The sequence below is a fragment of the Rattus norvegicus genome, chromosome 4 (assembly GCF_036323735.1).
Source record: "Rattus norvegicus strain BN/NHsdMcwi chromosome 4, GRCr8, whole genome shotgun sequence".
Classification (NCBI taxonomy): domain Eukaryota; kingdom Metazoa; phylum Chordata; class Mammalia; order Rodentia; family Muridae; genus Rattus; species Rattus norvegicus.
In genome coordinates, this window is record NC_086022.1 from 59698695 (window position 1) to 59713379 (window position 14685).

General features: G+C 44.3%; 1 protein-coding gene across 13 annotated transcripts in view; it reads left to right on the plus strand.

Moving 5' to 3' along the window:
* The window catches only part of Nrf1 (nuclear respiratory factor 1), a 105801-nt gene that overhangs the window by 66329 nt on the left and 24787 nt on the right, over positions 1–14685 (plus strand). For all 13 annotated transcript variants that reach the window (XM_039107511.2, XM_006236200.5, XM_006236198.5 and 10 more), the window contains 5 exons: positions 2866–3024; positions 4106–4303; positions 5041–5142; positions 6980–7137; positions 13345–13469. In XM_039107511.2, coding sequence (XP_038963439.1) covers positions 2866–3024; positions 4106–4303; positions 5041–5142; positions 6980–7137; positions 13345–13469 — 742 coding nt within the window. The remainder of the gene's footprint in view (positions 1–2865; positions 3025–4105; positions 4304–5040; positions 5143–6979; positions 7138–13344; positions 13470–14685) is intronic.

Genomic DNA, 14685 nt, shown 5'->3' on the forward strand with positions numbered 1-14685 from the left:
TTGTTAGACACGGTAACTTGAAAATTCTTTTCTTACAATTGAGGCTCAAATATCCCTGAGAGACTGAGTGGCAAATGCTATTTTAGCATGAGTTAAGAATAATACATTTGCTGAATAGCAGATAAATAACTGAATTTACAAATGGCAGTTTTCTAGCATAGAGGAGTCGTTTTATTTTAGCTAGTTTAGGCTTTTGTTTTATAACCAGATACTAATTGGAAGCCCACATCTTAAATGCTAATGAAATTCTCCACCTTCCATTTATCAGCATGTCTCCAGTCCTTAAATTAGGCTGCTTAGCATTTTAGAAAGTTTTTTATTTTAAAACCATCTGTAATGTATGTGTGGCTTTTTGCGACTGGGTATCATGTAGTCCAGGCTGCCCTGGCTAAGGATAGCATTGAACTGATCCCTTGCCTCTGCCTCCTGAGGATTGCAGACATATGTCACCATGTCCACTTTACTTTCCACCTAATCTTTATTTTTGTATGTGGGTGTATGTGCACCACATGCGTGTAGTGCCTGTAGATACAAGAAGAGGGCATTGGGTTCCCCTGGGATGGTACTTAACAGACTTAAGAACTACCATGGGGTTAATAGGAATCAAATTTGGGTCCCCTGGAAGAGCAACCAGTGTTCTTCACTGTGGGCTCTCTCCTAGCTCCTATAATCTTTAACATGAATTTGATAGCTTTTCTTTCTGGTTGTACCCTGGAAGGAGCAGTATTTTCTACTGTGCTTGGAATACGTTTACTGGGCAGCCTAGGGCCCTTTAGACTCACAGAGAGACCTAAGTCAGGGTGAGAGCAGCCAAGCAAGCTTATTCTAGCCCAATTAAAGACAGCCTGAGAAGTAAGATCCTGTTGATTGTGTCCCTGTGGATTACACACAGACCTTCCTTAACAAGCACATCGAGAAGCTTGCTTTCCCAAACTCTCCAGGACCACTAATTAACCCAACTGGCAGGGAAGACACAGAGTCAAATTCTGGAAAGAAATTACTTAACTCTTTCTATACTGGACAACTGGTAACTGATCTTCCCCATATAGTCATTCTCTTTCTGGTCAGGCATGATCATCTATACCTGTAGTCTTAGCACTGAGGAAGCTGAGGAAAGAAACTCAAAGTTCAAAGCCAGGCTGAGAGAGGGGGAGTAGGGGTGGAGAGGATAGATAGATAGGTGGAGGGGTAGACAGATAAAATGAATCTTCTACTCTATTCATTATTATTGGTATTTTTTAAGAGAAGTTCCCTCTAAGTCTTTTTAAAAGTCTCAACATTTATTTGGGACAGTTTAAAAGTCTCTTTTTGCGGGTGGTTATTAATGGGAGTAAAAAGGGAACTTTTAAGTTTGTAGTATCAGTTTATTTCACTTGTGCATTTGAGACAGCTCTTTTTATATATGAAGGAATATAAAATGTATATGAGTCCTTTTCTGCTTGAGGCTAGAAAAGACAGTCAAAAAACTAGGATAAAGGAAAAAATGACTTTGAGATGTACTTTCTTAAAATAACTGAAGGAATAGCCTCCTGAGTCAGCTGATAGTGTGGCTCTGCAAATGGATACACTCTCTTTGCCTGCCGTTTGATCCCTCAGAGCCAAGTATACACGGAGGGTGTTAGCATAGCCTCTAGGCAGGAGATGTGTGAGCAGGAAGCACTTGGGAAGAGATGAAGTGGCACAGTCCACAAAGTAACCAGGCCTGCCTTTATAATATAAACATAGATGATTTGCCTCCATGGTCCCCTACTGTATAACTATTTTATTATCTACTGGTATAATGAGATTCCATATTTATAATAAAAAGAACTATAAGAAGGCCTAGGAGATACTATTACATACAGTATTGGCATACTCATTCTCTACAACTAATTCTTAAATCCCCCATCTACCCTTTTACTTTACTGTTTAGTTACTGCGGCTATAGCCAGGTTCTTGATTCTGACTCCTTGCTCAAAATGGTCCTCTCACTCTGGCTTTACAGTGCACAGGCAGCACAGATGTATTCTTGGTAAGGGCAGGATCTAAGGTTTTAACTTGATAACTGCTTTTCTCGCCCCACATCATCAAAGCTGCTGAAAAATATCGGCAGCACAGACTGTCTTCCATGTGTGTGCACTGGTTCCTGTTCCAGGATTCAGTGTGTCGACTGACTATGGTTAAGCCTGGTGAATCCCAGTCAGCTTTCCAAAGTGAAGCCCATCATGTACTCCATGTAGACATTGTTCCGTCTGACTCCAGGCCTTGTGCACGCTGCTTCTAGGGAGCTTGGTATAACTCTCGGGTTGTTTTAACTTTACAAACTGGAAAAGCAATTTCTTTTCACAGATCTTATAAGCATCTACCTCTTCATGAATCTAATACACTCTTTAGTGTTGTGGTTTCTTTCACTCGATTCTCTGGAGGTCCTACTCCAGAGTCATCTTGGCTACAGATAACAATGGTTCAACCTGCTGCTCACTTCTGGTCTCCTGTGTCTGCTTAACTACTACCTCCAAAATAGTGTTAGCAGCACCTGGACATGGACAGTTAACTCACGGAAGTTACAAGGAAGATCAGCCCTTAGTGTCTCCAGAGTCAGAAATCAAGTTTGGAGATAGATATTGTTGTCCTTTTAAGAATAAGTCTACAAATGTGGCTTTTAAGGACTTTATAATCAACACACATATCCTGCTTAGTCATCCATGGAGCAGAAGTAACTGTAGAAAGCAAGGAGCTCTGAGCAGTCCCATTTGCAATTTTCAGAATTTTCTGGAATTTTCTAGGAATGCTCTGTGTTTGGTGATCTGAGGGGATGTGGAATCCAGGTGCTATCCCATGTGTTGGTCCTGAGGTCTCTGCGATGACCATGCTCTTGCCTTTCAGGCTCAGCTTCGGGCATTTATCCCAGAGATGCTCAAGTACTCCACAGGTCGGGGAAAACCAGGCTGGGGGAAAGAAAGCTGCAAGCCTATCTGGTGGCCAGAAGACATCCCATGGGCCAATGTCCGCAGTGACGTCCGCACAGAAGAGCAAAAGCAAAGGGTAAGTTCCTCGGGTAGCCCATTGTTTGCAGTGCTGGATCCCTACCTCAGCTTCTGTTGCTACAGAGTCTCAGAACATTTCATAATAGTCAAACCTCTTCCTCCAAAGAAGTTGAATGTTCTTCAATGTACAGCCCTTCCTGTTCATTACTCCCATCACTGTATACAGAAAGATCTGTTTCTTCATAGCTGTCTTTTATAAAAGCTTTAAACCAGAGAGACTTGGAAGTAAGAGTCATTTGGAAGCTTAGAAATAGCCTTGCTTCTGATTAGCAAGAACCACTGTTGAGCAGATTTGATGGCACAGATCTGTAACTCTAGGACTCCGGAGACCAGCGCATGAGAATCTCCAGTATAGTGAGTTCTAGACCAAACCTACCTGAAAACAGAAAAACAAACAAATCACTACAGAGCTAGTTGAGTGGTTAAGAGTGCTTTCTGGGGCTGGAGAGATGGCTGAGAGCACTGACTACTCTTCCAGAGGTCCTGAGTTCAAATCCCAGCAACCACATGGTGGCTCACAACCATCTGTGATGAGATCTGATGCCCTCTTCTGGTGTGTCTGAAGACAGCTACATTGTCCTTATTTATAATAAATAAATCTTTTTAAAAAAAAGAAAGAAAAAAGAGTGCTTGCTGATCTTGCAGAGGACCTGAGTTCAGTTCCCAGCACTCAGGTCAGGTGGCTCACAACCACATGTAGCTCTAGTTACAGAGATCCAGCACTCTCTTGTGACTGCCATGGGAACCTTCACACATGTAGGATACACTCACACAGGCACACACAGATACATATACATACATACAAAGAGCCATAATAGATACATCTTGATCAGTGAGTTACCTCTTATGAGAAATTGGAGAGTTTGGCCTCAGTTTGGAATAGGACATAAAAGCGAAATCAGACCTTGGTTAGGAAGGAAGGACAGGAAGCCATCAATTGCTTTGCTCCAGAATAATTTTATGGGAAATCCTAAGAAATTAACTCTAATCAAGGTTTGATAAATGCATGGCTGACTTGTCCGTGGTGGCCTAAATACCCCATTTCTGTGGCTTATGCTTTCATGGTCTTTTGATGACAGGTTTCATGGACCCAAGCATTACGGACCATAGTTAAAAATTGTTATAAGCAGCATGGGCGGGAGGACCTTCTGTATGCTTTCGAAGATCAGCAGACACAAACTCAGGCCACCACCACACACAGCATAGCCCATCTCGTACCATCACAGACAGTAGTACAGACCTTCAGCAACCCTGATGGCACCGTGTCGCTCATCCAGGTAAGCAAGCCTGATGGCTCGGGGAGGGTGGGTCAGTTTCCCCTCACACCAGAGAAGCTCGCCATGTGGACACTCCTCTCTGTGCATCGTAACAGTTACTCTAGCTCTTCTTGCCTAGAATTCACTTCTGATCAGGTTCATTTCTTTTTTCTTCTCTTTTCTTATGATGCTTGGAATGGGGCCAGGGTCCTCACCAGCATTGGGAAAGCACTCTACCACATGGACACATCTAATCTCCAGCCTTTGAGCCTTATTTTACATTGCATGTGTTTTATTTAATTCAGAGCTATAAGTATAACAATGCATCTGAAAATGGTTTCTTCGTTTAGAGTCCAATTAAGTAGTAGGATGCTCACCTAGCGTGTAGAAGGCCATCACCTCAATCCCACCATCTGAGAGAGAAACAGAGGAGGATTTTGAGGGAAGGAGAGAGGGAATGAGGAAGAGAGAAAGAGGGGCGGGAGGGGGTGTGCATGCCAGAGAAATACCTTTTCTGAGGTGGAATACTGTTTATTGACAGGTGGATCTGTTCAGGTCAGGGTTAGAGTAGAGCGTTGGTTGACTGCAGCAAACTCAAGTGGATATGAGTCATGCTAGTCTCTGAGAGCTGATTTTAGCCATTCTCTTCATGTCAGAAGGCATATTATGCTAAATTCTGGGTTCAGTAAGTCTTATCTTATGTGTAAGGGACAGACAGAGGGCCTATCCACTGACACTTAACTTCCTGTGTCTCCTAGGTTGGTACTGGGGCAACAGTAGCCACATTGGCTGATGCTTCAGAACTGCCAACCACAGTCACTGTTGCCCAAGTGAATTATTCTGCTGTGGCTGATGGAGAGGTAAGAAAACAGTGTCTGTATCCCCTATTGAGATAGTGCATGAATACCTAGGGAAAAGTCAGGGCTGAGAAGGTGAAGGACCAGCCTTGCAATATTTAAACCTTTTCATACTTATCAGACCATGACAATTTAGAGAAACATCTAATATTGTGTATGTTAATTGTAACAAATAAAATTCATGGATCACTATGATCGAAACTGACCTGTTAGAAACTTAGAATTTCCCTTTTGTAATATAGTGTTTAATATAAAACACAATAGAAGGGATTTTCTCTTTAATACTTTTACAAGAAGGGCCATTTGTGGGCTCCCATGCTAAGGATAGGCAATCTGTGTAGTTGCAAAAAAGTCATTTAGGAACTGTACAGACTACATGGACACTTAGAAGTCAACATTCAAGGGGTTGGGGATTTAGCTCAGCGCTGGGTTCGGTCCCCAGCTCCGAGAAAAAAGAAAAAAAAAAGAAGTCAACATTCAAATGTAAAGTCAACTATGTATGTTGATTTTTTAAGTATGTAATTTATTTATGATGCAGTTGGCTTAGGAACACTTTCATTCCAGCACTCTAGAAGCAGAGGCAGACAGATCTCAGTGAGTTTAAGGCCAGCCTAGTCTAACAAATATTGTCTCAAAAAAAAATTGTTTTTAATTCTGTTGTACTTTGGACCATCGGTTGGTTTTAGTCATGTTGAATGCATTAGACATCAGAGATTTGAATATCTGATGATGATGATGATAACTCTGCTGGACAAAGGAAAACAAGCACCGAAGTACAGAGACATCAAAGATGTGAGCTTAGAGTGAGGCACCAGCACGTGTGATGGGTTTGAAATTATACGACACATTCTCCTAGGTTTTTAATGAATATCAATCCTGCTGAATATAGACAGGTTCAATAGCAAGTAGGAGAACATGGAGCACGTTCTCCATCCGCACATTCCATGAACTCTCTGGACCCCTGTGCCAATCTCTGCTGTCCATACTGAACAATAAACTATTCCTGTCCCTAAGGGACCACACAGGGAGGGTGGGAAACCCATGGCAACCATTCATTGAGCAGCAGCAGGAAGGGAAGAGGGGACCAGGGTGCAGTGCAAGGGATCTGCTTCTGAGTGTTTTCAGAGGAGTAATGAGCCTGAGCTCAGACCAGAGGGAAGCAAGCAAATGCAAAGGATTCGGGGATGGCTACAGTGACCTGTTCTAACCAGACATAAGAGGGGCCACCATTTAAAGGGCCTGAGCACAGTGAGTTTCTCTCAGCAAGGCAGTAGGACTTCTTCTGAATAGCTACCTCTTGGGCTTAGCCTTCTCTTTGGAACATGGTAGCGTACAAGTGCACACACAGTTACACACAGGAAGGAGGGGTGACAGAGGCTCAAGCAACACGGCCAAGGAAAGCAGTGCTTAGAAGCAGGTGCTGCCAATCTGCCCTCTGCCTCCCGTCCAAACCCAACAAGTTTCTTTGTTTCTTTCCCCACCCCTTCCTCCATCCATCCTTCCCTGCCTCGTTCCCTCCCTGTCTCTCTTGACACAGTCTGGCTCTGTAGGCCAGGCTGGCTTGGGAATGGGAGGGACCCCAAGGGCTGAGACAGGCATGTGTTGCCGTACTTGTCTCAAGAAAGTATTTTCAGTGATTTCTCTTATGTGCTTCCAGAGCTGCTTGACATAGACACGCTCAAATTCAAATGGAAATTCAAATAGTCCCCCTTTTTGCACAGAGAATAGCATGCTGAAACTCTCCCTATACATTATAGGCCATGTTGTGTGCGTTCATTTGGCTAAGAACATAGTGATGTTATGTTTTGACTTTTGACTGTCCTTGTTCTTTCTGCCTCAGGTGGAACAAAATTGGGCCACATTACAGGGCGGTGAAATGACCATCCAGACGACGCAAGCATCAGAGGCCACCCAGGCAGTGGCATCACTGGCAGAGGCCGCAGTGGCCGCTTCTCAGGAGATGCAACAGGGAGCCACTGTCACCATGGCCCTTAACAGGTGGAGGCAGGGGTGGGGAAGAATGGGACTGCAGGACTGTCCTAAGAAAGCCACCGCATTCCTCCTCAGTCACAGCCGACAGGGATACAGCTCTGGCTCATAAGACACTGTCGACTGGGTTGTTGTCTTCAGTCCTGGGGACGGAGCTCCCTCGGGCTTCATGCATGTCAGGCAGACATTCCAATACTGAACTATGATACTTTGATTTCTAGCCAGCCCCCACCAAGAAAAATTAAACCCTTTCTTTGGAAGAATATCTAGAAAGGGCACACTGCAGAAAGAGAGAGAGGCCTTTTCCAAAGCAGCATACATGTTCCCTTCTGGCCACTTCCTACTGATTGTTGACAGGAAAGATCATCACCCTATTGTTCTTTTTTTTTGTTTTGTTTTGTTTTTTTTTTTTGTTTTTTGGTTCTTTTTTTCGGAGCTGGGGACCGAACCCAAGGAATTTTTATTAATCATTAAGAACAGAGACCTTAAAGTCACTCTGCCCCTGCACTTGCTGGCTGGCTGACCTTGAGTAAACTCGGTGCCCAGGCTTTCGGTAGACCGACTGTAATGCCTCTCCCTGCCTTGAGGAGGCATTGTAAGAACTGAAGACGTCACTGCGGGTGAGGCCTAGCGTGTGGTCAGGGCTGCTGCTGACCACTGTGTGCAGTCGGTCCTTAGGCTCACGTGGACCTTGACCTCTACGGCAGGCCAGCACTCTTCCTGTGAGAGCGGAGCAGGGTGGAGTGTTGCAGCACAGTCTCTGCTGTCAAACCCTCCTCGTACCTGGGGAGACTTAATTTCAGTGAACCACCTAACAGTTGTTAGCATGAACATTGTAGAAATCCAGAGAGAGGAATTCAAAAGTCAGGTAAAGTGTAGATTGGAGGGAACTTTTTTGTTGTTAAACTGCTTTTTTAAAAGTTTAGATTGGGGGGTTGGGGATTTAGCTCAGTGGTAGAGCGCTTGCCTAGGAAGCGCAAGGCCCTGGGTTCGGTCCCCAGCTCCGAAAAAAAAGAACCAAAAAAAAAAAAAAAAAGTTTAGATTGGTAGGGACAGGTGGCTGGAGAGCATAGATGCAGTGCTCTGTATGAGACTGTACAGTGTGTTGTTTGAGAAGGGGGTTCCAAGGTCACATAGATTTCTGGTTTGAATCCCAGCTAAACTCTTGGTTAGCCATGAACAGACTCAAAAACCCAGTAATACAATGTGGATGACATTCTTAGAGGCACCTGCTCATGTTAACACTCAGGGAATTAAGTCTGTCTTCCTCATTTCTTCTCTTCCTTCCACCCTTCCTTCATTTCTCCCTTTCCCTTCCTCCCTCCCTCTCTTAAGCCGCTTTCTTTCCAAGGAGTCTCACTCTATACCCTAGGTCGACATAGAACTCACTCTATATCCCACACTTGCCTTGAACGTGTGATGATCTTCTTGTCTTAAAGTCTCTTGAGTACTGGGAATGTAGGTGTGAGCCACCATGCTCATGGTATTTAAATTATACAGCAAAGGGCTAGGGACTAAGATCAATTGGGGAGGCTGACCTGTGTGAGGCCTCTATTAGAATTGATTATAGTGGGATATAACTATAAAACCAGATAGGACAAGGCATACCCGAGCCCAGGTCTGCTTAAAACCTTTGAAGCCATTGATTTTGAAGGAAGTCATGGCTACGACTGGTTGGTCAGACTCTTAAGACGGAGACACAGGCACGCATTCACTCTAGTCCTCTCAGATTTACTGTGTCCTGGGGCCACTGATGTGTGCTTTTCAGAATCGTGGAAATTTAACTGCTCTTAACAGGTTAGCGTTCTTCCACTCCTTCCTTCAAGGTACTCAGATGAGTTTCCTAAAGGCTCAGAGGGAAAACCCCCTGCCTTCAGCCTGGTGTCCCCTTACTGTTTCTTTGGGTCTAAAGTAATAAGTAGTAAGCCGTCACTAAAGGACAACAAAACCAGAACTTAGAACCGACACCTTGATTCCCAGTGAAGTGTAGTATCCTGGGACCCCTGCACATAGTGGAAAATCTGAGGCATATTCTGGTTCCCTTTGCTGTGAGGATAGAGTTTATTTCTAAAGGCAGTGAGCATAATGGTATCCCCTGAGGGCTTGTTAACAAAACTGAGATGCAGCTGCAGTGTTTACTCCAGAAAGGAGGGTGTGGGTCACTGTGGCTTGAAGGAGGAGAAGAGAGATGTTGAAATCTGTTTGCAATCAGATAGTCCAATGCCCCAGTGAGTCCTAGGGTGATGTCTTGCCACTTCCGCCAGAAGCCAAGCCTGGGAGCAAAGCTAGCTGAGACCCACAGGTGAATTGAACACTTCGTCGGAAGGGTTGGGTCTCAGACAACCCCGTACTGAGGAGTCATTGTACATGCGATATGGGGACCCCTTTGTCCCATCAAAATTCATTGTTGGAAGTCCTGTTACTGAGAACACTGTTACTGTGGTAACAAAATGATTCCATAATCTGCCCTAGTCTGTTTCACGTACAGATGGACCAAGCATGGTTCTCTAATAACCACCTGCACCTCTACTGCACCGTAAACAGCAGATGTGAGTGCAGAGTGAGGAAGGAAAAGCAGGCTGTGGGGAAAGGCAGGTGGGGCCTGAGGAGGCACAGGGCTCCTTCATCCACTAGAGGGGAGGGGGCAGCTGCAGGACAGACCTGCTTTTCAGCTATGCTGTAAGAGTTTTTCAGTCAGGACAGGATCCAGAGCTGCACAGCCGTAGCCCACCCTGGCTTCATAATAACCCAGAGGGGGTATCATGCAAGAGTTAACAGTAATAGAAACCGAAATGGGTGTTCATTTTAATGCATAAAATAAAATAAAGAATAAGCTGGCACTTTTAGAAAAGAGGCAGGAAGGGGAATCATGTGAACAAATAAGGAGGAGAACATCACACACAAAAACAAAACCCAAGCAAGCCAAGCAGCAGGGAGAGGAGGCAGTGCCAACACAGCCGATGAGTTTGACACTCGGCTTCATTGGCTGGGACCTTCTCTACTTACAGACCCTCCTGCAAAGATACGGCTCAAGTCCCCCAGGGCAGCCCTGCACAGAGCTGCATGGTAGAGGTCTGCACTGTCGTGCACTGGGCCTGTTTACCGCAGGAGGACCCTGCTGCACATTGTTTTGTCAGTATAGCATTTGTGTCTGCTGACCACACTGCTTCCCTCAGCATTGAGGGAGTTAGAGGCGCCCTCTTTAACTGGACGCTGCCTTAAAAAGAAGCAAAATGGAGCCTCATGGTGGATCCCCTTACTGCAGCACTTGGAGCTGGAGATTGGCTAGAAGTTCCAGATTAGCCAGGTTCAAACAAACTCAAGAAGACAGGGGGCAGGGGGAAAGAAGGAAAAGAAAATGAACCATGTTTTGAAATAAAGTTCTTTTTTTTATTGACTGATATACAGATATACATATTTAGAGAGTATTGTGACATTTTAAAATATTCTTGGGGTTGGGGATTTAGCTCAGTGATAGAGTACTTGCCTAGCAAGCGCAAGGCCCTGGGTTCGGTCCCCAGCTCCAAAAAAAAAAGAAAAAAATATATACTCTTCAAGCTGAAAATATTATTAGAGCTCTTATTACATTATATATAATTACTATATGATATATAGTATATCACATATATAGATTAATATATTAGCCAGAGGTCTATCCCTTTTTATAAAGGCATTAATTTTATATTTATATTAATATAGTATATTGATACATATTATATATTTATTATATATAAAATATAATGTTTTAGTCTTATTGGACATTGGTTCAATAAGAGGGGGTAGATAGTGTAGATCAGAATGTCCTTATCTGTAGTAGTAAAGACTGCATTCTTTCTTGTAGACTAAAATTAAACATATACTTAATCACAACACTAGGAAGGCAGAGGCAGGTGGATCACTGAGTTTGGAGCCAGCCTGGTCTATAGAGTAAGTTCTAGGGTAGCCAGGGCTACACAGAAACTGTCTCAAAACAAAGGTTGATGAGAGACTTGGAGGTACCTCAGTAAAGTGCTGGGGGGAAGGGGGTGGGCAATGCCATATTTGATCCTTATCCCCAGCCACAGAGTATGGTGGTTTGCTTTTGTAACTCAGCAGTGCTGGGGAGGTAGGGACAGCAGATCCCTGGGACTCTGACCAGCCAGCATAGCCTCATGGGTGAACCCCAGGCCTTTCAAAGCAGGGAGGAGTACATGTATGCCTGGTTCCATTGGGAGTCAGAAGAGAGCTTCAGATTCCCCTGGAACTGGAATTACAGATTGTTGTGAGCCACTACACGGGTGTCAGGCTTAACCTTAGTCCTCTGCAAGAGCAACAAGTGCGCTTAACCACTGAGCCAGCTCTCCAGCCCCTAAATTAAAGATTTCCCTTGGTATTGAGAGTTGAACCTAGGACCTCATACATGCTGGGTATATGCTCTCCCATGAGCTACATTTTGTATATATTCTCACTATTTTAAGTTTTAATTCTGTCAGTGTTACAAGGTATCACAGTGGTGCCAGGGCTGGCCTTGAACTTCCTCTGTTACTTATGATTTGGATATTCCTGCGTGGCTTGCCGATATGACTCTAACCACTCCAACTGTCCCAGAACAAGCTCTTGCTATATACCCCAGTTAGCCTCAAACCTGTGGCATTCATTCCTTCTACCTCAGCCTTCCAAATGATTCCAGGTAAAGGCAGGGTCCACGTGCAGCTCTGGGCTGTCTGGTATAGTGTTGTCACCAGTGCTCTAGTCTATCTGGACAGGCCCAGCTTTTCTATATAAAGCACAGACTTTATCAAAGGATTTCCTTTGTTTCAAGAGTAAACCTTTTTTTCTCATCATTTAAGTGGCACCTGCTACAGCCATATTTCTGAGGAGTGTCCTAGTGTGTGCTGGCTTTGGTCTCCAGCTCTGCAAAAACAACAAACTTTCAGTGTGGTTCTGCTTATTTATTTGATATGTGATAGGTAGTGTTTCTGATAATTAAATTTTGCAAAATATATATATTTTTTTCATTTCACACGGTGGGAGCTTAAAGGCAAGGCAGATTAGTTCTAGCTGGCTGGCTGACCTGGGGCATTACTGTACCCTTGCTTTATCTGCCGAGCTTCTTAGATGAAAGAACTGTATGTAAGAAGGTGTGCATTGCTGTGACCTGCCCAGTGACTTGTCTATACCAGCCAGTTCCTACTCCTTCACCAGTCTCCAGCAGAGCCTGGGACGCAGGAGGCTGATGTTAATAGTGCACAGCCTAAGTAGTCAATCCTGATACTCCCTCAGGAACCCCAGATCATCAGCTGGTCTCCCTCTCATAGACCACTGGGCCGCTTGTTTTGTTTTTAAAATCACTGAAATTTACATGACACATTTTAGTCTTAACTTTTTTAGGAATTTTCTTCCTTAAAATATAAAATAAAAATTAAATGATAGTATGTCTTAGTAAGTTGTTAAAATAAAAAGTAATCGTATGTCTTATACGCTATGATATTACAGAGTCAAGAAAACTGGATGTTTAGTAAGCGCAGATAGCGCGGAGAAGGAAAAACGATTCCTAAACTGGTAGGACCAGCGCCATGTGCTCCCTTTCAGCCGGTGTCTCTGCTGTGTGCAATGTTGGCCTATAGGAAAGGGAGTTTATGGTTTCCTTGAACTTAAAAGGCAAGAAAGTAGGCCTTCCAGTAAGATTTGAAATGCTAAGACTCCATTGAGTGCTGTCTACATGTAAGTGAAGCAAACGGAGGAAGGAGCTTGATCTTTCAAGTTAGTAGCCAGCCATTGCTTCGTATTTAAAAAGCGTGGACTAAACCATGTTGTTATTTAATATGAATCAGATAGCAAGTCTAGGCTGCTGACTGCTCAGATTAGATTATCATTCGTCTTTGGCATAAAAGGACAGCTTCTAACGGTCTGCCTTGCGTTATCCTAAGCAGAAAAGGAAACCTTGTGATTGACAGCCAGAATGGATCAGAGCTTCCCCTCTGGTTTGCACTTGTACCATTGGGATCAGTAAGGAAGGACTGGTGTGAGCATCTTCTGTCCTCAAGCACTCAGTACCATTACCTCAGCCTAAAGAAAGCTTCACATTAGCTTTACACTATGTACGACTTGAGAGTCTTCTAGCTGTTTATAATCACTGAAATTACTAGCACCCAGGGAGCCCAAAAAGCCTAGGAAAGGCAGTGTTGCGCCTTGACTCATCTTGCATATGCCCCTGTCCTGTCCCTGTACCCACAGTGAAGCTGCCGCCCATGCTGTCGCCACTCTGGCTGAAGCCACCTTACAAGGCGGGGGACAGATAGTCCTGTCTGGGGAAACCGCAGCAGCCGTTGGAGCACTTACTGGAGTCCAAGATGCTAATGGTAAGAGATCATGAATATTTTATTGAATGTATTCCCTGTTTCCACTTAAACCTTCCTGATAGAGCGGCAACAAGCCCGTGAGGAAGACATTGAGCTTGGTTTGAGTTTTTCCTCATAGGTAGACAATTAATGCCTAGGGGAAGCTAGAGCCTCCGATCCCTTTTACTAACAGGGTTCTTGAGGCTCCCTGAAGGACAATGCTACAATAATGGCTACTTTTGGAATATTTTTTTAATTAGCTGTTTTGCTGAGACATACTTAAGAATTTGCTTTGGAGCATTTCCTTTCTTTCCTGTCCTATGGGGTAGGGTAGGGTAGGTTGTTGATCTTGACTGCAGTAGAGCCTCCCATGGGTGGGTGGAAAGGCACCCACATGCCACCTGCCCCAGGATATACAACAGGCTATGATGAAGGCACTTCTCTGGTTGATCCTCTGTGCTCTGCTGCTTGTTATTTATGGCCTTACCAAGGACATCTGGTTTTTGCCAGTGACTTGCTACTACCCTGCCCTTTCCAGCTCTTTGACTTCCTGGATATTGGTGACTAACTGGAATAAACAAAAGGGGTAAAGGTAATAGAAATTATGGCTCCAACCCCACTCTTTGGATCCACTTGCGCAGACTCTGGGAGTCAGTGGGGAAGATCTGGGCTCCCCGGGAGTTCCTCAGAAGACTGGGTCAGGGGGCTGGGGATTTAGCTCAGTGGTAGAGCGCTTACCTAGGAAGCGCAAGGCCCTGGGTTCGGTCCCCAGCTCCGAAAAAAAAGAGCCAAAAAAAAAAAAAGAAGAAGAAGACTGGGTCAGAGGGGAGCAGTCCAATCCATGACACTGCCTGTGCCCATTTCCTAATCGAGCAGGACTGCTTATCTGTGGTATGGGAGAGATTGGTATTTAAAGTCCTGGCAAGAGGGTAAATAGATAACATCTTTTTTTATTTAGGCAGACAGCTCCTTAGTAGCATTAAATGCCTTAAAGAGAAGTTTCCGCTGGGTGTAGTAGCACACGCCTTTAATCCCAGCCCTGCAGAGGCAGAGGCAAAGCAGGCTGATCTATGAGTTCAAGGACAGCCAGAACTACTGCAGTAAGACTGTCTCAGAATAAAGAGAGCAAGGTGGAGGTGGAAGGAAGGAGCAGAAGTTTCTACCAGGTTTGTTTGATTTTATAGTCAGTCCATAAGAACTAAATACTCTGCAAGTCAGCAAAGTCTTTTTAGGGAAA